The 25,136-nt window shown below is 43.4% G+C and overlaps 1 protein-coding gene across 1 annotated transcript in view; it reads left to right on the top strand.

The window, feature by feature from the left end:
• The window catches only part of dnm1a (dynamin 1a), a 270,919-nt gene extending 247,176 nt beyond the window's left edge, over positions 1 to 23,743 (top strand). The window contains exon 23 of the mRNA XM_047044701.1: positions 22,597 to 23,743. Coding sequence (XP_046900657.1) covers positions 22,597 to 22,615 — 19 coding nt within the window. The 3' untranslated portion in view covers positions 22,616 to 23,743. The remainder of the gene's footprint in view (positions 1 to 22,596) is intronic.
• Positions 23,744 to 25,136: the final 1,393 nt, after the last annotated feature.

A 25,136-nucleotide genomic window follows, 5' to 3' on the forward strand; every position in this document is an offset into this window, starting at 1 on the left:
CCCCTCCTAATCAAGTAGTGAATCGGCAAATTTAGTCTTGAGTCAAGTACTTAATTATAATGTTTCACGAGTAGTTTTTCTTTTCTTCACTGTGGTGAAATAACCAGCGCTCTATGCTTTTAATGATTAAGGAGTCGAAGAACAGGTTTGAGGTGAGAGAGGCTAAACGACTGTACTCAGACAGGCTGAAGTGCCAGTTCTCTGCTAACAACTCTGCTTCTGTCTGGAGTGGGCTCAGGCAGATCACCAACTTCAAGCCCAGAGCCCCCCACTCCACTAACGACTCTCGTCTGGCCAACGACCTGAACGAGTTCTACTGTCATTTTGAAAGACAATTGGACAGTCCTGTACAACTCCTTTCCACCCGTGAGGCCTCCCCCCCTCTACAGTGACGACCCTCTCCATTCAGGAGAGAGAAGTGAACAAACTGTTCAAGAGACAGAACCCCCGCAAAGCAGCTGGGCCGGACTCTGTCTCTCCAGCCACCCTCAAGAACTGCGCTGACCAGCTGTCTCCGGTGTTTACCTACATCTTCAACACCTCCCTGGAGACATGCCATGTGCCAGCCTGTCTCAAGTCCTCCACCATAATCCCTGTGCCCAAAAAGCCCAGGCCAACTGGACATAATGACTACAGACCCGTCGCCCTGACCTCTGTGGTAATGAAGTCTTTTGAGCGCCTGGTGCTGGCACACCTTAAATCCATCACTGACCCTCTACTGGACCCCCTGCAGTTTGCCTACAGAGCCAACGGGTCTGTGGACGATTCAGTTAATATGGCCCTCCACTTCACCCTACAGCACCTGGACTCCCCAGCATCCTACGCCAGGATCCTGTTTGTGGACTTCAGCTCTGCCTTTAATACCATCCCCGCTCTGCTTCAGGACAAGCTCTCCCAGCTGAACGTGCCTGATTCCACCTGCAGGTGGATCACAGACTTCCTGTCTGACAGGAAGCAGTGCGTTAAACTGGGAACACAAGTCTCTGATTCCCGGTCCATCAGCACTGGATCTCCCCAGGGCTGCGTCCTTTCTCCTCTGCTCTTCTCCCTGTTCACCAACAGCTGCACCTCCAGTCATCCGTCCGTGAAACTCCTGAAGTTTGCAGACGACACCACCCTCATTGGGCTCATCTCTGGTGGAGATGAGTCTGATTATAGGTGGGAAGCAGACAACCTGGTGACCTGGTGCAGCCAGAACAACCTAGAGCTCAATGCTCTCAAGACAGTGGAGATGGTTGTGGACTTCAGGAAGAACACAGCCCCACTCACCCCCATCACCCTGTGTGACTCCCCAGTCAACACTGTGGAGTCCTTCCGCTTCCTGGGCACTATCCTCTCCCAGGACCTCAAGTGGGAACTGAACATTAGCTCCCTCACCAAGAAAGCACAACAGAGGATGTACTTCCTGCGGCAGCTGAAGAAATTCAACCTGCCAAAGACAATGATGGTGCACTTCTACACAGCCATCATTGAGTCCATCCTCACCTCCTCCATCACCACCTGGTACGCTGCTGCCACTGCCAAGGACAAGAGCAGGCTGCAGCGTATCATCCGCACTGCGGAGAAGGTGATTGGCTGCAATCTGCCTTCCCTCGAGGAGCTGCACACCTCGAGGACCCTGAGACGGGTGAAGAAGATTGTGGCTGACTCCTCCCACCCTGGACATTCCCTGTTCCAGTCCATCAGGACCAAAACCTCACGCCATACAAACAGTTTCTTCCCTTCCGCTGTTGGCCTCCTCAACAAGGCCAAAGTCTTTAAAAACTATTTACATTTTGCACTACACTCAATTCCTGTAATATTTGTATTTTATATTGTATTTTATATTGTAAATTGGCAACTTATATTTTACTTATTGTATATTTTATTTTAATTGTATTCCACTTAGTATTGCTAGTTTATACATCCTTAGTATAGTTAGACCACATATTTAAATTTAAGATTCCTATATGTTTACTGTATGCACCTTCCTGCCAAAGCAAATTCCTTGTCTGTGCAAACTTTCATGGCAAATAAATCCCATTCTGATTTACACAAAAAAATCATACCTCTCTTAAGGCGTGAAAAGGTCTAAAATCTTTTAAACCGAATATCTGGGCTACAGCTTTCCCAGCTAACACAGTTACGTTGCCCTTGCGTTGCCGCAAAGTCATGTATTTGCGGCAACATTTCCATGTAACATTAAGTCATTTTATTTCAAACAAAGTGCCAAACCGTGAATTAAAATATTCTGCCAGTCCCTGCTACAGGTCCTGTCTGTCGGCCCTGACAATGAAGCACAACATAAGTTAGTGTCCTGTCAACATAATTGTACGTGTGAAAGGGGCTATACAAGTCATAAAAAATCACATCTAAAATTATTTACATCATCAAAAAAATATTATGGGATTCTAGTTTTTGTTACATAGCCATGTGAAAGGTTGGATATGGAAGCTGCAATCGTGATTCATTCACCTGGCTTGTTTTGAAGGGGCTGCCGGGGTATGTTTGAGTGTTTCCGCTAGTATGAGGAGCTCCACAGCCTGAATTCTTTCCCAGTCCCGTCTTGCACTTCATCACAGCGTCTGCAATTAGAAGTGGGTTTGGTTTTAGGTCTATCCAATTGAGCGAAGAGGCATTTGTTTTACGAGTTCGGTTGAAACACGCCCCGTAGTCACAGCCCAACGGAGAGTTTTCAGACTCATATCCTGACTAGAATTATGAGTATGACAACGTCAGGCTACATTTTCACTATTTCAACATACTGTCTGGAGGCTTTAACCCTATTACCTCTAGCTAGCGAAATCCTAACAAACAATGTGAATCTGATAGCAAATAAACAGGCTAAATAGCCTACATTTCAAACCTATACTTAATAGCATGCCCCATTCAATTTCTGCAAATACATTTATATATTTAAAAAAAAATCTGGAAAGAAACTCACCTTTGAAGTAGCTATTTCCATGTGAAAAATGTGTGAAAGACGGTGGAACTTAAGATAACCCCTGCTAAAAATCTTCTGAAACCCCAGTTTCAGCGATGCATTTTGGCATGCGCAATGTTGTTGCTCAGGGGCAGACTGAGGGGCAGGTTTGCTAGGAAGAACTGTAATATTCTAGCCTGACAATGTCATACTCATAATTCTAGTCAGAATATGAGTCTAATAACTCTCCGTTGGGCTGTGAGTATGGGGCGTGTTTCAACCGAACTCGTAAAACAAATGCCTCTTCGCTCAATTGGATAGACCTAAAACCAATCAGAGCAACGTAATATGTTGTTTGTTGAAAACCAATTCAACCCAAGCGCTGTTTGGTGACGTGGTTGATTACGTTACTGTTGATCATCTGTCCATCATCGTGTAAAGCCCGCCCTAACAATTTCATTGGTCCGAACAGCTCCTGTTCGGACATAGGTTTTCCCCAACCGAGCTTCCCCAGACCCAACTTCCCGCCCACGTTTTGTTGTGGGCGGGGCTAAATTGGGCTGGGAGACAGGCTAGTAATATTCTGTGATGACTTTGGATATGAAACTCTTAAGAGTCGCTTACCTTTTGGTCACATTTAACAACTTTGTATTACAAAATTATTGGACAACAAATTTGCATTGTGCGTAATACAGCTTTGGTATGCTATACAAATAATTTTTGCTTATGTTACACATCACCAATTGATTGCTTTTGTAGGCTACAGGTTTATAGTAAAGAATGAAAGACTAAATTATATTCCAAATTCAAGTATTCAAAACGTTTTATTTATTAAAGCTACGTTTCTGCACATGAGAAAATTTATGTGGGGCTGAGTTGCACATGAATTACATGCATTGTCTACATTTGTACGTGCTGGGATGCAACATTTAATGTTGTGTGTGATTGAAATTCATGTAGACTAGGCTACGTTACAAAAGTGTCAGAAATGAGAGCAGTCCAGTGTGATCTCTCCATCTCTGGATAAACCATAATGCACTCGACATCCGTTGACCTACGACCAAAGAGCGACATAACGGCAACGTAACCCATGGTACCAAAATGTACGTAGCCGACCAGGCTACAACGTTGCGGCAACGTTGTCCATGGTACCAAAAAGGTTTCCAGCCGACCAAGGTACGACGTGGTGGCAACGTTGTCCATGGTACCAAAATTAACGTGTCCAGCTGACCAAGGTACGACTTCGCAGCAACGTTGTCCATGGCACCAACTGGCAACATTCACTTTATTACGTTGCTACGACGTCGCAGCAATGTTGTCCACGGGACCAAAAATAAGGTTTCCAGCCGACCAAGGTACGACGTTGCGGCAACGTTGTCCATGGCACTTACGTGCAACATTCACTTGATAACGTTGCTACTACGTTGCGGCAACGTTGTCCACGGGACCAAAAATAACGAATCCAGTCGACCTAGGTACGACGTCGCGGCAACGTTGTCTACGGCACCAACTGGCAACATTCACCTTATAATGTTGATACGACGTTGCGGCAACGTTGCCATAAGGTAACGTCGCGGGTTACCAAATGAGCACTTACTGGCAACGTTGCCGCAACGTCATGTGTTAGCTGGTTTCCTGGTTTATCAACATTCAGATACACGTATTAGGTGGTGGGCCGAAGCGCAAAATTGTGCATTTGAACGATCCCTGGCGATGAAGCTGGATTTTTCTGTATCGCTGTAAAACTTTTCTACAACCCTTAAAAGAAATTTGGGCATGTCCAGTTCTTTAACATTTTTCAAGGAACTAACATTTTACATTTACATTTATGCATTTAGCAGACGCTTTTATCCAAAGCGACTTCCAAGAGAGAGCTTTACAAAAGAGCATAGGTCACTGATCATAACAACGAGGTAGTCCCAAACATTGCAAGCAGCCAAAACATGAAGTATACATTTAGAAAAACTAAACAAGTGCCAAGGGAAGACCCATAAGAGCATGCAGTTATACAAGTTACAAATTAAAACAACATGAACTCCAAAAAGTGCAAGACTCTACCTGTAGAAGAACAATCAACAGTAAAATATTTCACAGCGAGTACAAGAGTTCAAGAGATAACTTCGTTATAACTAACCTACAAGAGCAACAAGTCTCTCAATAACAGTCATTGTGATCCTGGAGGAAACTAACATCAGGTCCAATCAAGCATTCCTAAGTGCCGTTGTACTCCCGGAACAAGTGCATCTTGAGCCTTTTCTTGAAGGTGGGGAGGTGGGGACTCCCTGATGGGGGTGGGGAGCTGGTTCCACCATTGGGGGGCCAGGCAGGAGAAGAGCCCGGGCGGTCTTGAGCGGTGAGACCACCAGGCGGTTGTCTGAAGAAGACCGTAGGTGACGGGTGGGGGTGTAAGGCTGCAGGAGAGACTTGTTTCTTCATCGACACAGGCATGTTTTCCGGACAACTATGGTCCGCATCCAGTAAGAGCTCATATACATGACACCTTCATAAAATCCACCAATCGTATACCTCGATATTCAAGGCAAGTCAAGTAGGAAGATGAGAGATGTCAATATCTATTGATAAGTTTTACTGATGTGGTATACCTACTGTAGAGTATTTTACCAACTCCTACATTAGGCCAATGAGGTGGGACCAGGGAAGAACGCTTGGACACGTGTTCTGCGGGCAAGGCACTTCACCCTTCTTGCCTTGGGGGGAATGTCCATGTACTTACTGTAAGTCGCTCTGGATAAGAGCGTCTGCTATATGACTAAATGTAAGTTGAATAAACCTCATTACCATAATACACACACACAATTAATTGTATTGGTAGCAGTGTATTCAAGGCCACAAGTAGTTGCAATCATGAAATGCTGTATGCATGTAGGTAGCAAACCAAAAGATTTAATCTACCGATTTACTGAAGCTAGTTGGTCCAAGTTTGTTCAGAGTCCATTGCTATTGCAAAATATTGACCGCAAGAAAAGCATTCTAGCAGAAAAAGCAGTGGAAAGCAGTGTTTCCCCTATGTTGATTATACCGTGGCCACGGTATCATAATTAGAGCTGTACAAAATTTTAGGCCGTCATTCAGCCGTGATTGTTAGAGTGCATGTTGGAGAATAGCACAGACGCGCTTCACAGCGCAGTTGAGATTGCGCGTGTGCGTCCTTGAGAACTGAAAGTCGTATAACTTATAAATTATATGTTGTCAGTTCATTTAAGCCTGTTATTGTATTAGTCTATAGTTCTTGCAAATTTAAATTAAGTTAACTGGTGATTTTCGTTGTCTGTATTCTTCCCCTGCTAGCGAAATTGCACGTCTGTTGATTCGATAGCGATTACTGCCCTTGCTCACGTTTGTATTTTAGGTGCATTATTATGCTTAAGTAGCCTAGTTTTTATGAATAAATAGTGGGTATATTGTTCAGAATGCTTAGCCTATCAAGATCAAATGAAGCAGACAGTTTACATGCTTCTGAGTGGCCTACCTTATATAAGCAGAACCACAAATCCAATGCAGCACTATCATTGAGTCTGTCCATAGTCTGAGTTGCGTCTTGTCTAGCTGCAGTGCTCTCATGAGGGTGTTCCCCAGCCTGGCTGCTATGTCCAAGTCTTTAATTTTTTTATTTGTCAGATGCACAGAACAACACAAGGTTAGACTGGGCACTGAAATTCTTAAGACAAGACAACGCAAGCACCTGACATAACATAACATATAAGTACACAGAACAAATTTACATCTATGCTGAGCTTAGATAAGTGAACTTCCTGAATATACAGATAGCAATAAATAAATGACTATACTAACCCTAAAACTTCTAAAATCACAGTTAACAATAAATAGTACGCTATACTAACCCTAATGCACAAACAAACCTGTTTCTAAACCAAAGTGGAGTACAGTGCAATAGTGCAAATTTGCAGATCAGTGACTATGTCAATGACCAAACAGGAGCCTGGTGGCGAGGTACATTGAGGTACAGTAGTGTAATGTTACTGAAAGAGCAACCAGTAGCTGAAAGTGACAGTGTATAAGTGACTAGTGTGCAGTAAAAATGTCCATATCAGTGTCCATTGAGAAGCCTGATGACCCTTGGGTAGAAACTGTTGTCTAGTCTGCGTGTAAGCGACCGGATGCTGCGGTAACGCCTGCCAGAAGGCAACGGGGTAAAGAGACTGAAGGATGGGTGGGAACAGTCGGTGAATCGAAAGGCCAGAGACGCTTGGTGTTCGTCCCTGGCTTGGGAACCACAATTCACCTTAGGTTAGATTCTCAGGGAGATAATTGACTCGTTAATATCTGACTCCAATTTTAAGACACGTGCACGAGTGCGTTACCTGTAACCTCGAGCGCTAAACAGTTAATGACATGAAACTCTGACGTAGGTAAAAATCGTCTGCTTGATCAGAGCACCGACCCTAAAGTATGCGTGTTCACTAAACAGTCGTTTATCTCTACTATAATATAGATTTAACCATAGTCGACCTAGTAGGATATGTAATCGATCACTCAGAGGCCCCGGTAAATTCCTTCGGAGCGTTTTAGCATTCATGTAAATCAACGACTGTCCCAGACGAGTGTCTGGGTGACCAGTGACAAAGGGGCTGCCAAAACAGCCCTACACAGTCTCTTAGAATCCTGCTGGCTTTCCTTAGGCAACGTGTGTGGTAGGTGTCCTGTAGGGCTGGGAGCTTCCTGCCGATGATGAACTCAGCAGAACGGACCACACTTCGTAGGGCCTTGCGGTCCCGGTCTGTGCAGCTCCCATACCACACTGTGATACAACCAGTCAAAATGCTCTCTATAGTGCATCTGTAAAAGTTAGTGAGGATGACTGAGTCCATACCAAACTTCTTCAGTCTCCTCAGGAAGAAGAGGCGCTTGCGGGCCGCTTTGACCACCTTGTCCGTGTGAACAGACCAGGTGAGGTCATTGCTGATGTTCACCCCGAGGAACTTGAAGCAGCTGACCTTGCATGACCGTGCATTCTCCTCCTCCTGCCACCTCCTATAGTCCACAATCATCTCCTTGGTCTTGCTGATGTTAAGAGAGAGGTTGTTGTCCTGACACCATGATGTCAGGGTGTCAACCTCCTCTCTGTAGGCTGACTCGTCACTGTCAGTGATGAGGCCCACGATTGTTGTGTCGTCAGCAAACTTAACGAGGAGGTTGGAGCTGTGCGTTGCCGCACAGTCGTGGGTGAACAAGGAGAACAGGAGAGGGCTGAGCACACAGCCCTGGGGGGTGCCTGTGTTGGTGATCAGTACAGATGAGGTGCGGTCACCGATTTTCACCACCTGTGGCCTCCCCGTCAGGAAGTGGAAGATCCACTTGCAGAGGGAGGTACTTAGTCCCAGGTCCACAAGCTTGGAGACCAGTCTGGAGGGGATGATGGTGTTGAATGCAGAGCTGTAGTCAATGAACAGCATCCTCACATATGTATTCCCCTTGTCCAGGTGGGAGAGAGCGGTGTGCATAGTCAGAGCGATGGCATCGTCTGTAGACCTGTTGGACCGGTATGCCAACTGCATAGGGTCCAGTGTGGGGGGCAGCGAGGAGCAGATGAATGATTTGACTAGCCGCTCGAAGCACTTCATGATGACAGAGGTCAGTGCTATTGGGCGATAGCTATGACAGCACCCATTAGCTCCAGGCGCGGCAGTGTCATCCTTTTGAGTGGAGCCACTCTGGACTTGGATGCAACCAGGCTTATGGTCACTTCTCCTTCCTTTGTCTCTCCTTGAAGGTAAGCAACTGCACTGTAAGCTCTTTCACTCGAGTCACAGAATACATGTAGCTTTAACTCTTGACCGTCTTGCTGTGGCATGTGTGTTTTGTACCATCGTGGGATTGAGACTTGGTGCAGTTGAGGAAGCTCTGAACACCACTGTTGCCATTTCTTCGTCAAATCAGGCGGCAGTTCCTCGTCCCACTTGAGCCCTCTCTCCCACATTTCTTGGAACAAACACTTACAGTAATTCTGATGGTGAAGGGAGTCAAGAATCCTAGCGGGTCAAAAATGCGAGCAGAAGACTGCAGAACACTTCGTTTCGTGTTTTCTCTTTCTTTCAGGATATCAAGCAGCCCCCTGAGGTCAAACACAAAATCATCGGTGGCCGGTCTCCAGACCAAGCCCAGCACCTTGAGCACGGACCCGTATGGTTCTGGCTGCACAGCACAATCCATCGAGCTCTCCTGCCACTTTTCTTTGAGCTCAGGGGAGTTTGTCATCCATTTACATAGCTCCATGCCTGCAGCAGACATAATGTTCTTGGCTGTTGTCGTCACAGTATGTGCCTCTGTCACCTCACCTGCACTTGAAATGAAGTCATCCACATAGAGTGAGGAGCTGAGGATTTCTACCATTTGTGGGTGTTCTAACTCATACTGTCTCAGATGCTTTCTAATGGTGGCTGCGAGTAAGAATGGGCTTGATGAAGCTCCGAACACCACCCTCGTCATTCTGAGCATGCGCATCTTCACGTCCTTCTCCTCTGTTGGTGGGCCTGTGAACCACAGAAATCTTACGGCGTCTCAGTCTCTTTCTGAGAGTGAAATCTGCAGAAAAGCTTTCTTAATGTCTGCCATGTAAGCAATTTCATGCAGTCTAAATTTGATTAAACACTCATCAGATCTGGATTCAAGTTTGGACCTGTTAAGAGACAGTCATTTAGTGAGGGACTTCTGTCTTCGTGGGATGAAGCATCGAACACAACTCGCAGTTTCGTTGTCGCCTTATCCTCCCTCAATACAGCGTGATGAGGTAAGTAATACGTCTGACTGCCTTGTGGTGATGCATGCTCCCTTGGCACATCCTCAGCCATTCCTTGTTTTAAGAAGTCCTCCACAACTTCATTGTATCTGCTGTAGAGTGTGACATCCTTGCTTAGTTTCCTTTTCAAACTCTCAAGTCCCTTTTTTGCGATGCGGTAATTGTCTTGAAGTGGAGGATGATTTTGACGCCATGGCAACCCCACTTGGTAACGCCCATCCTTCAGGATGGAAGTTTCCTCGAACCGCTGCAGCGCTTCTGCTTCCTCAGACTTGTCACTCGTGATACCCAAGGACTCAATTTCCCAGAATGCATGCAGCTGTTTGTCAATCTGTGCATCCTCACTAAGCTGAATATGCATGCATATCGTCTCCGTCATGCTGGACACTGCTACTGGGCCTTGCACTGCCCATCCAAAGGTGCTCTCCAGTGCCACTAAGCCTTTTGACAGTCTTTCTACTCTGCCTGATACTATCTGCCAGTAATAATCAGAGCCAATTAACACAGAAAGTTCAGGTTTATCATCTCCAGCACAGTCTGCTAGCTGTAGACCTCTTCTTCTCATCTCTTTCTGTATATGTTCACCAGACACTTTCATCAGCGCTGAGCACACGTTGGGGGTCACAACTGCCTCTATTTCAATTCTCTGCTGTTTATCCCAGACATTCTCCAAGCTGAGCTTAACTATGTTGCGACTAACCGTTGTTTGAGCAGAGGAGCCAAATGTGTGAAGAGTAAGCGTCCCTTGTCTAGTAACAGGTAGCTGCAGCGTCTTCACCACATTCTCATGTACAAAACTCCCCTGACTGCCTCCATCTAGCAAGCAGCGGACCATCTTCCTGCTTGTGGGCCCTACGACCCATGCCTTGACGGTTTGTAGCAGCACCTTGTTCTCTGTGTCAGGTTTGCCTTTCTCTGCTTGGGGAATTACTGAGGAAATCACAGTGTCCATGTTGGCAGACGCAGCAGGCGGGGATGACTCATTTTTCTCACAAATGGCTGCATGATGCCTGCCTCCACATGTGGCACATGAAATGCCCTTTGACCTGCAGAACCTGGCGATGTGTTTAGACCCCAGACACACAAAACACATGCCCAGCTTCTTCAGTTTTTCTTTGCGTGCTGACACCGGGTGGTCTGGACACTTTTCAGTTTTGAGTTTAGCGCCATCACAGAACAGGCAGTTTTGCATTTTCTAGTCAGCATTGTGTAGTGCAGCTGCAGATGTCATGCTTGGTTTCTTTAATTTCATATCATGGGCTGAATATGATTTACTGCAGGTTTTGTTAGCAATCTGATTTTCTATCTGGTTATATGATTTCATCATTTGTAAGGTTCTCTCTCTGCTCTGAACCTCTTTCTGCAGGAACTTCAGCACATTAGGCACATTCCACTCATCATTATCTCCTCTTTGACGGCTGTATTCAAGAGCCATGTCATTTGGCATCATCTGGAGTAATATTGGGCATAACATACTGCCATAGGTGTCTGATACCACTCCCAATGACTCTAGGCTTCCGATTTGAATTTCACAGTCATCATATAACTGCCTTAATGCACTGACATCAGATGATTTCTTTACAGGAGTGAGATTCAGTAGCTTTGACATGTGAGCATTTATAATGAGATCTTTCCTTCCAAATCTGTTTTGGAGAATATCAACTGCAGAATCATAGTTACTGTCTGTCAGTGTGAGTCCTGCTACTGCCTTTGCAGCCGTTCCAGTAAGGTACGTTTTCAGGTAGGTAAACGTTTCTCTTTTGCAAAGTGCATTGTTGCTATGAATAGCAGTCTCGTATTGGCTCCAAAATTCCTGCCATACACTAACATCTCCGTTAAATTTCTCGATCTGTAGCTTAGGCAGTCTCACGGATGGTTTGTTTGCACTAACATCACTTGGCCGAGCAGGCCGTGGGTCACTCACAGTCTCATTATCTCGGATCACTCGGTGAGCTCGCGCCTTCATCTCAATGACGCGGTCTCTGTATTCCTCTGCGAGTTCTGTCTCAGCTTCCACGTCCTCCAGCGAAGTGTGTTCTTCCACAATGCTGTCAAGCTCAAGCAAACTGTCCTCCTTTGCTGACAACACGGCTAACATATTCTGCACACGGTCGATATCCCGATCTTCCTTCAGTAACTCAACGTCAATCTGGTTCAGCAGTCTCGTTGTGGAACTCCTTATCGTCCGACGCTTTCTTTTCGACCTCTAAAGTTGTTCCACACCGGCAGGTCTCTCATCGTTATCATCGTCATTCATCCTGTTCTTCTTCCCGGGTTTCGGCACCAAAAATTTGGTACATTTATCTTCTTAGACTCTATGAATAACGAAGCGAGACGTTGCTTCTATTTTGACGTTTTACTGAAATAAAAGAGTAGCCTAAAATACAGTGTGTGCTATGTGCTTGCTCAGCAATAATCAACAAAAATGGCTTTGCGCCAAAACATAAACCTTTGCATGTATCACGTACATTACACCTAATCAGTGCATCTTGGGTAATGAAGTCCCAATCAATACAAATCCCAAATCCAATGACATTTTAACTGTCTGTCTGTTTTTAACCACATATGTATTTCACACATGAACTGTCAATCTTAATGTTAACTTTAACCTTTCTTTGTGAATAATCTATTGTAACAAATAAATTCTCAACATTGCATGCTTATTAAAAGCACAGGCAGGATGGGCAGGGTAGAGGCACCTATAATCTGATGTGGAATACCATGCCCCTCTAGTCGTCCGAGTGTCTGCTCCCATGTTTTTTTTTTTTCATACGATAAGGTGAACTATGCAAGGTGCCTTTCTTCTAACTGGCTGGAGATGAAAGTCTGGAGGACACACACTTTGCATATACCTAAAGTTACAATCTGGGGATTTTGTGGCTCATAGACAACAGGAGTATGGTTTTGCATACACTGCCTGTGATCAAGTCATAGAGGAAACAGCCAACAGAGACTCCAAAACTAAAGTTGGATTCTCCCTAAACAAAGATGCAGTGCATAGATGCACCACATCACTCCAGCACAGTGAACTGCATAAATCATGAAAAGATATTCAAAACATCATGTCAACAATCAAATGTATGATCAACCCATTTGACCAGACCTTGGAGGGAAAAAGTCACATAACATAATGAAAACTAGCTTCAGATGCTGTTGTCAGTGACCTTTTTAAGGCTGAAGAGAGGAGACAATGCCTTTGTAGAGTTCAATAAAGGCTATAGACTGAAGAGATTAAAAAACATAATCTTTAGCTGTTTATGGACAGAGCAAGAAAGACAATGACAAAGGTTAAAGGTTTCATGACATGAAATGTTCACTTTAGGAGGTTATTTAACATTATTGGCCAGGTTTCCCAGATTCGTTAAGAAGCTCTTAAAGCTCAGAGCTTCTTAGGAGCGTTCTAAGAACGCTCTAGAACGCTCGTAGAACGCTCCTAAGCAACTCCTAGTGTTAAGAGCTTCTTAACGAATCTGGGAAACCCGGCCATTATGAGTTCCCCTAGCCTGCCTTTGGTCCCCCACTGGCTAGAAATTTCAATAGGTGTAAACCAAGCCCTGGGTATTCTTCTCCACCTTTGAGAAAATGAAAGCTTGAAACGCTCGGTTTTGAAAATCCTCTCCTTATGTCGTCATAAGGAGGGAGGTTACCTCCCCTTCCTCTGCTTTGCCCGCACAGTTTGGCCCAAGAATGAGAAAATGAGCTACGACCGTGCAAGCGTGATATTGGTTTTTCCCCGAGACATCAAGGCTTGCAAACGACCGAAGCATGGCAGTTAGCCCCGCCTCTTTCTTCCTCATAGCATTTAAAGCTACAGACACAGAAACAGCACGTCCCGAGGAAAGCTCATTGTGGGACTGCTTGTAGTGGCTGTAATTCTGCACCAAGGCTAAATTTCGAGAAAGAGACTTAAGATACAGTATTAGGGGACCACTAAGGCCTATATAAAAGCATTCAAAAACAGCATGTCATGGGACCTTTAAAGGTCAGGAAATAACTTTTAGAGCAGACCGAGACCTATTGCTCGTTTGATTATGTTGACAGTCTCCCATCTTTAGCCAGCTCAGTCTACTATCTCCAGCCAGCTCAGTCTCCCATAACCAGCAAGCTCAGTCTACTATCTCCAGTCAGCTTAGGGTCCCTTCACCAGCCAGCTCACTCTACTATCTCCAGTCAGCTTAGGGTCCCTTCACCAGCCAGCTCACTCTACTATCTCCAGTCAGCTCAGTCTCCCATCATCAGTCAGCTCAGTCTCCCATCTTCAGCCAGCATAGTCTACTATCTCCAGTCAGCTCAGTCTCTCATCTTCATTCAGCTCAGTCTACTATCTCCAGTCAGCTCAGGGTCCCTTCACCAGCCAGCTTAACCAGCCAGCTAAGTCTACAGTACACTCAACAGCAGAGGCGTTGTTAGACATAAAACTCTACTGGGGCACAGGCCCCTATTCAAATCCCTTTTTTTTCTTTCAAGCTTGCTGCACACAATACACTACTAGCTATAAAAACTCACCTGGCTTGCCCCATATCAGCTTTGGCAGGGACATCAATAGTTAATGAGAGCGTTTTTTCACATTAATTTGAGCGCTAATACTGTTTTTTGAGCTTCATGTAATATTGTTTTTACGTTTAAGTCAAAATATGATGATCGGTAGGCCTATCATTTAGAAACTTTCTTTAGTTTTGTCATGTTTTCTTAGCCTACCTTAATTCTGACTTGTGTCCGACACCTGGACTTCTGTGTGCGTGCTGCAGTGGCTATTTGGCAAGATCAGAAGAGTGCGCTGACATGGAATTCTGCGGGCATCGGTTTGTATTTTCGGTTAAACTGCTTTGATTTTACTAGGGTGGATTTTTCCATTCATCAATTTGAATTAATGCACTGACTAATAAAGTAAATTGTTAAAACTCAAACTTAAACTTTAACTTAAAGTTACTGGGGCACAGCAGATTTATACTGGGGCACGTGCCCCAGTATTTAAGTATTTAATTTATTTAAGTATTTAAAGAAAGCAAGTATTTAATTAAAGCTCAACCGACCTACCATTGTGTTGCAGAGACTTGTAGGCTTACTAGGCTAGCTACTTGACGCTTGGTTGTTTTTACTATCAGCTGATCCTGCCTTACACCCCCATCTGCCACCTACGGTCTTCTTCTGACAACTGTCTGGTGGTCCCACCGCTCAAGAGTGCCCGGTCCCAACACAAGCTCTTCTCCTGTCTGGCCCCCCAATGGTGGAATCAACTCCCCACCTCCATCAGACACACTGACTGTCTCCCCACCTTCAAGAAAAGCTTAAAGGGGTGATTGACTCGGTTTTGGGGGTATTTCACACTGTTCCTTAAGGTCTCCGAATAGGGTATGTAACATTAGTTTGGATGAAAATGGCCCGGGTGCTGTTCTATACCCCCTGATACATCCTCTGCAATTTTCCCGGGACAAAAACGCTAGGTTTTCTCCTTTTATGGTATGCTCATAAATATATAGATGAGCTGCGCGCTGGTTGGTTTACAACGAGTGAAGCTGCGGAGCAGCCGCAACACGGCCAACAGCACTCACTGAAACAACGAAGGTGGAGACTTGAAATAAAAACATACAAATAAATCTATTGTGTCTACACAACACTGTTTTAAACAGATTGACTAGATATAATTTGAAATTATTACGTTAGTTGTTTCCACTTCTGTTGTCAAAGCAACTTGGATCGACTTAGGTGGGTAGAACGTTACAGCTTAGCAACCAAACTATATCTTGATTCAACTCAGCTTCAGTTAGCTAGATAAAAAATAACCTGAAAAAGATCTGGACAAACATGCAACGTGAATTGTAGATTTACATGTACGGGGTATTTACTCGAATGAAACAGTCAGGAACATGAAATAACGCGTTAGCCCCATTGCCAATAAACTAAATCATCACACATTCTACCTATGCTCTCGCGTTAGCAAGCTAAACTAGTTTACATGCCTACAGTCCATGTGTTTTAGCTATCTAGCTGTTCTTGCATTCCTTGCAAATCAGCGTTAATAAAAAGCAGATGAGCTAGAGTCTAGCTAGCATTGACTCAACGGGCATTGCTGATGTTTGTCTATACCGTAGCTCTAGCGTAGAAGATCCCTGTGCAAGCAAACAGGATTGACTTAGGTGGGTAACGTTAGTACTTCAGCTTAGCAAACAAACTACAGGGCTGCCAACTTTTCCAAAAACCTTGGCGTGAGGTTTGGTAGCCCCCCCCCGGGCGAGCTTTTGCGAGCTTCACTCCCCCCAAAGGCGAGTTTACACGGCTGCATAGCCGCGGGAACATATTTTGGCCCTGGACTTTGATCCAGACCGGCCCACCAGAACTGGCCCCCATATACGCCACCACAGCTGCCCTGCTAATACAAGCATAGTCTGTGTTCAATGGGATGTGAGTTAGGGAGTTCAATCCTTAAAGCAAGCGCGCATAGCGCGCAAGCCGAACATTTTTGGGCCTTTATTTGAGCGCAAAATAGTTGAGCTTCATGTAAAATAAACAGCCGTTTTTCAATTAGTAAAACCTTGTCTAGTGAAGGTGATTTATTTGTCTCTTAATTTTTCAGCCCCACCCTACGTTTCTTACCCTAGTTTTCCATAGTTATTCTTTTCCCGGTGCTCCCGAATGCCAGTCCGCTACTGCGGAGCTGTGCCACGGTGGTGGATTTTTAAGTCATATAATTTTAAATTCTCGTGCCATCAGGGGGTGCTGCAGCACCCTCGAGCACCCCTAGTTCCCGTGGCCATGCACGGCTGTGCGCGTCAATGTTGCTTCACTCGGTTAACCTGCGCGTCGTCCGTTAATGTTTACAACGTTAGTTTGGCTACTTGTTTGGCGTTGCCTTTTCAGCGTGAGATATACAAGGTGTGGCGTGAGGGCGTGAGAAATGGGTGAAATGCGTGTGTCACACGGCAAAACCGTGAGAGTTGGCAGCTCTGAAACTATCATGATTCAACTCAGCTTCAGTTAGCTCTAGAACTAGCTATCTTGCTGAAAAATAGATCTGGACAAACATGCATTTTGAATTGTATATTTACATGACAACACAGGTTATTTATTTCAATGAAACACAGTCAGAAACATGAAATAATGTTAGCCCCATTACCAATAAACTAAATCATCACACATTCTACTGATGCTAGATACAGGCAGGATACGTTAGCATTGCTAATAACTGTTAGCGACAACGTCATACTACAGCTTGCGGCTGGGATGAACATAAGGTCTGAACAGCACTTCTTTTCAGCAACAGCTTCATAGCAAATCCTGCTTTACATTGTCCCAGGTTTTCAAAACTGTCCTCGGTGAAATGGTTCGAGCAAATGTGTAATTGAGGGTCGAACTGCACAGGGATCTTCTCATAGACAAACATCGCCGCCCGTTGAGTGTTTGGTTCCTTGGGAAGACTCTGAAAAGTGTCAGTATTCCCTGTACAGCACGGAACACTGCATTTACCACCGTAGCCAAAAAAGGCGGGCCACCGAACTGACGTCAGTTAGGTGGCTTTTTCAAAACGTTTTACAGATACATTTTTTCATTTTGAGATTTGCATAGGAAAAAGGTATTAATGGACTTTGAGGTTCACTGTATGTCCATTTTACCCACCGAACTGTCGTTATTCAACTATGATAAGGTAAAATCAGTTTCGCAATCAATGACTCCTTTAAGACGCACTTGTTCCGGGAGTACAACGGTACTTAGGAATGATTTGCTGGACCTGATGCTAGTTTCCTCCAGGATCACATTGACTCTTATTGAGAGACTTGTTGCTCTTGTTGGTTAGTTGTAACAGATTTAAATGATTGTACTGGCTGTGAAATATTTTACTGTTGATTGCTTTTCTACAGGTACACGCTTGCACTTTTTGAGGTTCATGTTGTTTAATTGTAACTTGTTTAACTACATGCTCTTATGGTTCTTCCCTTTGGCACTTATTTGGTTTTTCACAATGTATGCTTCATTTTTTGGCTGCCTGCAATGTTTGGGGCTATATCGTTGTTATGATCAGTGACCTATGCACTTTTGTAAAGCTCCCTCCTGGAAGTCACTTTGGATAAAAGCGTCTGCTAAATGAATAAATGTAAAATGTTACAAACCATTCGATTAGGTAACAAGATGATACACAAGTTCTGGTTGGTTGGAGAGTTTAGGTAGTTGAGACGATTGCCTGATAGAGTTGCTAACTTTGAACTAAGGTAACTGGGAGTCAGATGGCTGAGCGGTTAGGGAGTCGGGCTATTAATCAAAAGGTTGTTTGTTCGTTTCCCGGCCATGCACAATTATGTTGTGTCCTTGGGAAAGGCACTTCACCCTACTTGCCTCGGGGGAAATATCCCTGTACTTACTGTAAGCTCTGGACAAGAACGTCTGCTAAATGTAAAAGCTACAGAAAAAATTTGCAAGAATTGGATGTGCCAACAAATGAAAATCTTTTAAAGGGGCGATTGACTGGGTTTTTGGGTATTTCACACTGTTCTTTAAAGGAGACATGAAATGCTGTTTTTGGATGCTTTTAAATAGGCCTTAGTGGTCCCCTAATACTGTATCTGAAGTCTCTTTCCCGAAATTCAGCCATAGTGCAGAATTATAGCCACTACGTGTAGTCCCACAATGAGCTTTCCTTAGAACGCACTGTTTTGGTGTCTGTAGCTTTAAATGCTAATGAGGAGGAGAGGGGCAACAACATGCGCTAATGTTTACAACCGATGTATCGCAATGACTCGTAGCCCCCGTTGCTGTAAGATGCCTCGAATTTAGCCATTCTCATCTGATCACCCTGGTTTACAGAGGTGCACACTCATAAATAATTTCAATGAGGAGAAAGGCTGATATCGCCCGTGCCATAACACCAACAGCATAACGATTATCCAAATAACAAAGAAGTGTACAACACTGGCGTTACAGCGTTTGTATTCACACACATACTTGATGCCATCTATCTTTACATTAGCAACAGTAACTCAGCTGTTAGCTGCAGAGCTAATGTTACAGCCACATTTTAAGGGTAGCAAGCTAGGTAACCAAATAGGGTTAGGGCTAACCCTAACCCAAAATGATATAGCTTCAGTTAACTTACTTGTCCAAGGTTTGTAGCTTGACCAACGAGAGTTAGTAATGATCCAGAATTTTATTTCAGCAAGGCCAGTTTTGTATTGGCTCAAGTTGAGGAAACAGTAGAGCCTGAAATGTTTGAAGCAGATATACAAAACTTTGAAGTTGTGTCGGCGCAATTCCAGCGAAAATCTAATTAAGATACTGGTTGTGTAGAAGCTTGGATGAAGGAACAAAAAAAATACTTTTGTTTTGATTTGTACATCCAAGCACTAAGCAACTGTTATGCTTCGTTTGTTTGCTCGCCATGATGTCTCTCCAGGAAAAACCGATATCGCACTCGCCCTTGCACAGTGGTAGCTCAGTTTATCATGGGCGGGCCAGACGATCTGGGCAGGCAAAGCAGAGAAAGGGGAGGTAACCTTCCTCCTATCTACGTCACTAGGAGGAGATTTTCAAACAGAGCAATTGAGCCTTCATTTTGTCAAAGGCGGAGAAGAACACGCAGGGCTTGGTTTACACTTATCAAAAATTCTAGGCACTGGGGGACCAAAGGCAGGCTAGGGGAACTCATATTAATGTTAAATAACCTCATAAAATGAAGTTTTCATGTCATGTCTCCTTTAAGGTCTCAGAATAGGGTATGTAACATTGGTTGGGTTGAAAATGGCCCGGGTGCTGTTCTACGCCCCCTGATAGATCCTCTGAAATGTTACCGGGAAAAAACACTGGCTTTTCTCCTTTTATGGTATGCTCATTAATATTTGGATAAGCTGACTGGTTGGTTTTCAACGAGTGAAGCTGGGGAGCAAAAACGCAACACGGCCAACAGCAGCACTCACTGAAACACCGAAGGTGGAGACTTGAAATAAAAACGCGCAAATAAATCTATTGTGTCTACACAACACTGTTTTCAACAGATTGACTACATATCATTTGAAATGATAACATTACTTGTTTCCACTTCTGTTGTTGAAGCAAACTGGATTGACTTAGGTGGGTAGAACGTTAGGCTACAGCTTAGCAACCAAACCATATCGTGATTCAACTCGGCTTCAGTTAGCTAGCTCTAGATATCTTGCTGAAAAATAACCTGACAAAGATCTGGACAAACATGCATCGTGAATTGTAGATTTACATAACACGGGTTATTTATTTGAATGAAACACAGTCAGGAACATGAAACAACGTTAGCCCCATTGCCAATAAACTAGGCTAAATGATCAGACATTCTACCTATGCTCTTGCGTTAGCAAGCTAAACTAGTTTACATGCCTACAGTCTAGGTGTTTTCGCTACCTAGCTCTTCTTGCATTCCCTGCAAATCAGCGTTAATAAAAAGCAGATGATAGAGTCTAGCTGACATTGACTAGATGGGCATGGCTGATGTTTGTCTATACCGTAGCGTAGAAGATCCTTGTGGAGTTCAACCCTTGACACATTTGCGCGAACCATTTCACCAAGGACGGTTTTGAAAACCTGGGACAATGTAAAGCAGGATTTGCTATGAAGCTGTCAATGAAAAGAGGTGCGTTCCGACCTTACGTTCATCACAACCGCAAACTGTAGTATGATTTTGTCTGTAACAGTTAGTAGCAATGCTAACGTATCCTGTATCTAGCACCTGCTTTTCTCCAGTTCTTTCAAATACATTATCTAGACAGGCGTTAGCAATAAGCCAGACTGCTGTTCGTTTTCTGGCAATTTTTTCGGAAGCTTCCCTTCTAATGCCAACTACAGCTAGTCTAGCTAGAGTCATTTGATGTGTTTAGAAACGTATTTAGCATTCTACCTATGCTATATACAGGATACGTTAGAATTGCTAATAACTGTTAGCACAAAATCATACTGTCCTTACAGCTTGCCGTTTTAATGAGCATACGGTCGGAACAGCGCCTCTTTCCAGGTTCAGCTTCCTAGCAAATCCTGCTTAAAATTGTCCAAGGTTGTCAAAACTGTATTGGGTGAAATGTTCAGAGCAAATGAATGATGGAGTGTCGAACTTCGCCAGGATCTTCTCATAGACAAACAGCAGCCATGCCTGAGTGTTAGCCTTCCCTGTACAGCCAGGAACACAGCATTTACGACCGTGGTCCATTTTCAATATCCTTGTTATAATTCAAAACGTTCTTCTTTGTAATTCCTTATAAGTAGCCTACACAGAGCAGTGCGCAGCTAAACTAGTATCGGAGATAGACGCTACCTTGGGCTGGTCTGGATGTAAATTTTGGGGCGTGACAAAGATACAGACCAGAGCCAAAAAGGGCGGTCCCCTGTTCTACGTCACTCCGGTGGCTTTGTTGAAAAGCTAGCGTTTTACAGCCAAATTCTTTCTTTTTGAAATCTGCATAGGAAAGAGGTGTCAATGGACTTTGATATTCACTGTATGTTCATTTTACCCACCGAACTGTCGTTATTCAACTATGACAATGTAAAATCGTTTTTTTAATCAATCGCCCCTTTAAGAAAAAAACTATGTTGATGATATCGAAAATCCAGCTCCTCCATAGACCAGGACAGGTAATTAAAAAAACTAAAGCAGATACGCAGGCCCAGCCCACCACCTATATCTTCAACTATTTTCAGATTTGAATGTATGAAAATGTTGAAAGCTTACGATCTGCACTTTCACAATCTGTAAAAAACTGAGAAATGAGTTGGCTGACAACTGCCCTTTTTCACCAGAGCTTGTCACATGTGTAAAACGAAAGTTGCATTTGATTAAGTTGCATTTCATAAATCAAATCGAATAAATAGGCTAATCTCAGGCATCACATTGTGCACAGGATTTTTCTTTGAGCTGTTAAACCGTGAATAATAATTATAATTGTATTTGTAATGCACTTTATATTTAGCTAAATCTCAAAGTGCTTAACGGCTGTATTTCCAGTTTTTGACATATATATGCACAGTATTAAATAAATATATTTAGTTATACACTGTGTTCTGCAGTTATCTAAAGTGTGATGTTATCCTGTATTCCATGCAGTCGGGGCATCTCCCCCTCCTGAACTCCCGTAGTGGACAATCTGATGGCGAGACAGCGCTGAATTTTGATTTAAAATTTGAGTTTTGTACAAGGAGGTCAGATGGCTGAGCGGTGAGGGAGTCGGGCTAGTAATCAGAAGGTTGCTGGATCGATTCCCCACCGTGCCGAATGACATTGTGTCCTTGGGCAAGGCACTTCACCCTACTTGCCTCGGGGGAATGTCCCTGTACTTTGTCCCTGTAAGTCGCTCTGGATAAGAGCGTCTGCTAAATGACTAAATGTAAATGTTCAAAGTGTCTATGGAACAATTATCACTCAGTACAAGCGCAAAAAACACTGCTGGATGATAATGATGAAAAGAAGTGTGTGAGGAAAACAAAATATATATATATATCGTTCTTCCCACATTTACTTTCTGCAGTCTGACTACAGTACGGTCATCTGCGTCGCCAATTCCCACTGGCTCCAAAATGTGCGTAGGCCTACACATGGTCAGAGTTTGCATGGAGGATCGCACATTCTCCCGTCAAGTTTGCTTTTTTAAATCACAACCTTCGCGTGGGAAGCGGCGTATGCACATTTTGAACCCCGTTTTGTGCGTACCCAACGTTTATAAATGAGACCCTTGGAATTTGATCAAGTGCAAAGATTAAAAAAGAAAAAGAAAAAATCTCTTCACTGGGGTCAAATGACTCTTGCTGGACAAAGGGTAAACGAGATGCTCAGTCTTTATATTCCTTAGAGGGCACAGTTGGAATAAGATGCCTTTTCACTTTCAGCATCTGTATTTACCAATTGTGGGGTTAGGTCTCAAAGATTTGGCAATGCTTTAACTTTCCCCCCCCTTTTTTCTTTCTTATCTCATAGTGGTCACGGTGGTGAGTGAGGACACATCTACTAACAACCCTGTCAAGGAAGGTTGATACATAGAATCCACCCTATACACTTACCCTCCATTACTGTTGCTGTTTTGTTCTACTACTTTCTACCCTGTGAACTCTGTTGTTAATGTTGTTTATGATACTCTGACCCTGTTGATAATGGTTCAGTTTAGGCATTACAATGGTATCTAAACCCCAAGCACCTCAGTCTTATTGTCTTACCTTCCTACATAATACTGATCATTCACACATTTCCACTTTCCTGACAACCATCCACATCCATCTAGTTGTAGTAAAAGCATAAACAAAAGCTATACACCGTTTATTATCATTTATCATGGACATATCTTAGTGTGTGTAATCTGTTCGTGTTATTTGTGTGGTGCATGTTTCCACCGTATATAGAAGTTTGGTCCATTATGTTTAGTGTGTTATGTACGAGTAATACATATTCAAGTAATGTGTATAATAATCAAGATTGTAAACACACAATGCTTATTTTAGTTTATATGCCTGTGGATGTGTTTTGTAAGGTTTTCTTTAATGGATAGTGCTAGCATTTAGAGGGGAACCAATTGGGTCAAAAGGAGAAAGAGAATAACAGGTCCTGGGTTTCCAGTTGGACATTAAAAATGTCCTGTTCCTTACCTTACCTCTGTGGGTAGAATGAGTTTGTCTGGGCAGGATTGTGCAATGTCAACATTGATCTAATATGTAATATATATAATCATTAATCAGAAGCACTGTTGTTAACACCACAGAAAAGGAATGGAGCTCCTTATGTGAATAACCTGTAATAAATTGTCTTCCCTGCTTATCTATTTACCTTAATTTAAACCAAAATGGATAAAAAAAAGACATTGCTATTAATCCCCCCAAATACCATTGAACAAACTGGTGTTGGATAAACACTTTGGATAAAAGCATCTGCTAAATGACTAAATGTATTGGCATTGTACTAAATGTGCAAACCCAACCATCTGTCAATTAAGTATTTTGTTTATTTAGGGGTTCAAGTCCCGTAGAGGCCGAAACCCTATGGGTTTTGTGCAGATTTAGTATTAGGATTGTTAGAAACCTATTGTATTTGTTAGCATTTCTCTGCCCGGAGTACACTTATTTTAATTGGCTTTGTTAGGATTGGGGGGGGGGGGGGGGCAGATGGCTGAGCAGTTGGGGAATCGGGTTGCTGGTTTGATTCCGGCCATGCAATGACGTTGTGTCCCTGGGCAAGGCACTTCACCCTACTGGCCTCGGGGGAATGTCCCTGTACTTACTGTAAATTGCTCTGGATTAGAGTGTCTGCTAAATGACTAAATGTAAAATGTAAATCCCTCCGTCAGGAGGAAACCTATGGTTATTGTTAGTTTTATTTGGATTCCTCCGTAAGAAGGAAACCTATTGTAACTTTTAGAATCTGTACTATTATTCTCCTTATCTGTCTAAACTGTCCAATAACTCAATAAAAATCTTCCTATTTGGCATATCTATACTAGCCTGGCCCTGCCCTCCAACATACTTCCGCTCAATTTTCATTTTGCTTCTGTAGCTACTATAGGTCTGGGATTTCAGCATATTAGTCGTTAGTGGGGAAGGAGTTGGCTAAGGAGAACGCTAGCGATTAGTTATGGCAGATCCAGAGTGGCTCTGGGCAGATCCAATAGTTTTAAACTTCAATAGAGTACCCGCCTTCAAGGAAGTTAACGTTTGTCAATGGAGCGATCCCAGACTCTAACATTACATTCATATCAGAGTAGTAGCTAAGCCCTTGCTCCGTTGATTTCACATTATTTCTATGAGGATTGTTTTAATGTCTATGCGAAGCCATTTAACATCATACAAGTGGTTGTAATCACTTTGAACCCCAGACTGCTTTTTATTGGTGAGCTGATTTTGAGAAATTAAACTTTGTAGCTAAAGTTGTGTTTCTGGTTGCTATGGTAATCTAGTTGCTATGCTAGCTAACTAACTATATAAGGACATTTTAAATAACAATTTAAATGGAAGAGTTCAATATGCATGAAATGATAGCTAGTTATCTAGCAATCATGATGTTATAGTAGATTTAACTTAAACAATTATAATGGGAAAAGGTAGAAAACCCTCAGGGTGCCTGTGCAACTTCGTATAAAGGTGTTCATATTCACAGATATTAACACGAGTTTATCACAAGCTAGCAGCTGCCAACTGTATGTACCTTACCTATGTGTGTGTAAAGAATGCTGATATAAAATATGAAAAACAACCAGTAGTCAATGTGCAAGCTGCCAATAGGGGTTGTGCGGAGCGCTCAGCGTTCGAACCGGAAAACAGATTTGTTTCCAGCGCTAGGTGATCAAAGGTGATCCATCTGCAGCGCTAGGTGATCAAAATAACTTATATTGACAGGGAAGTTCAAGGATTGTATAGGTTGTATTACTCTCTACATTAGGCTAAGTGTGACAGGAATAAAGTGATGAGTTCATATAGCTAACGTTATAATAGCCAAATGTTAAACCGTTTCCCAGGAGGTAGCACTAACGCTAG

The sequence above is a fragment of the Hypomesus transpacificus genome, chromosome 22 (assembly GCF_021917145.1).
Source record: "Hypomesus transpacificus isolate Combined female chromosome 22, fHypTra1, whole genome shotgun sequence".
Lineage (NCBI taxonomy): Eukaryota > Metazoa > Chordata > Actinopteri > Osmeriformes > Osmeridae > Hypomesus > Hypomesus transpacificus.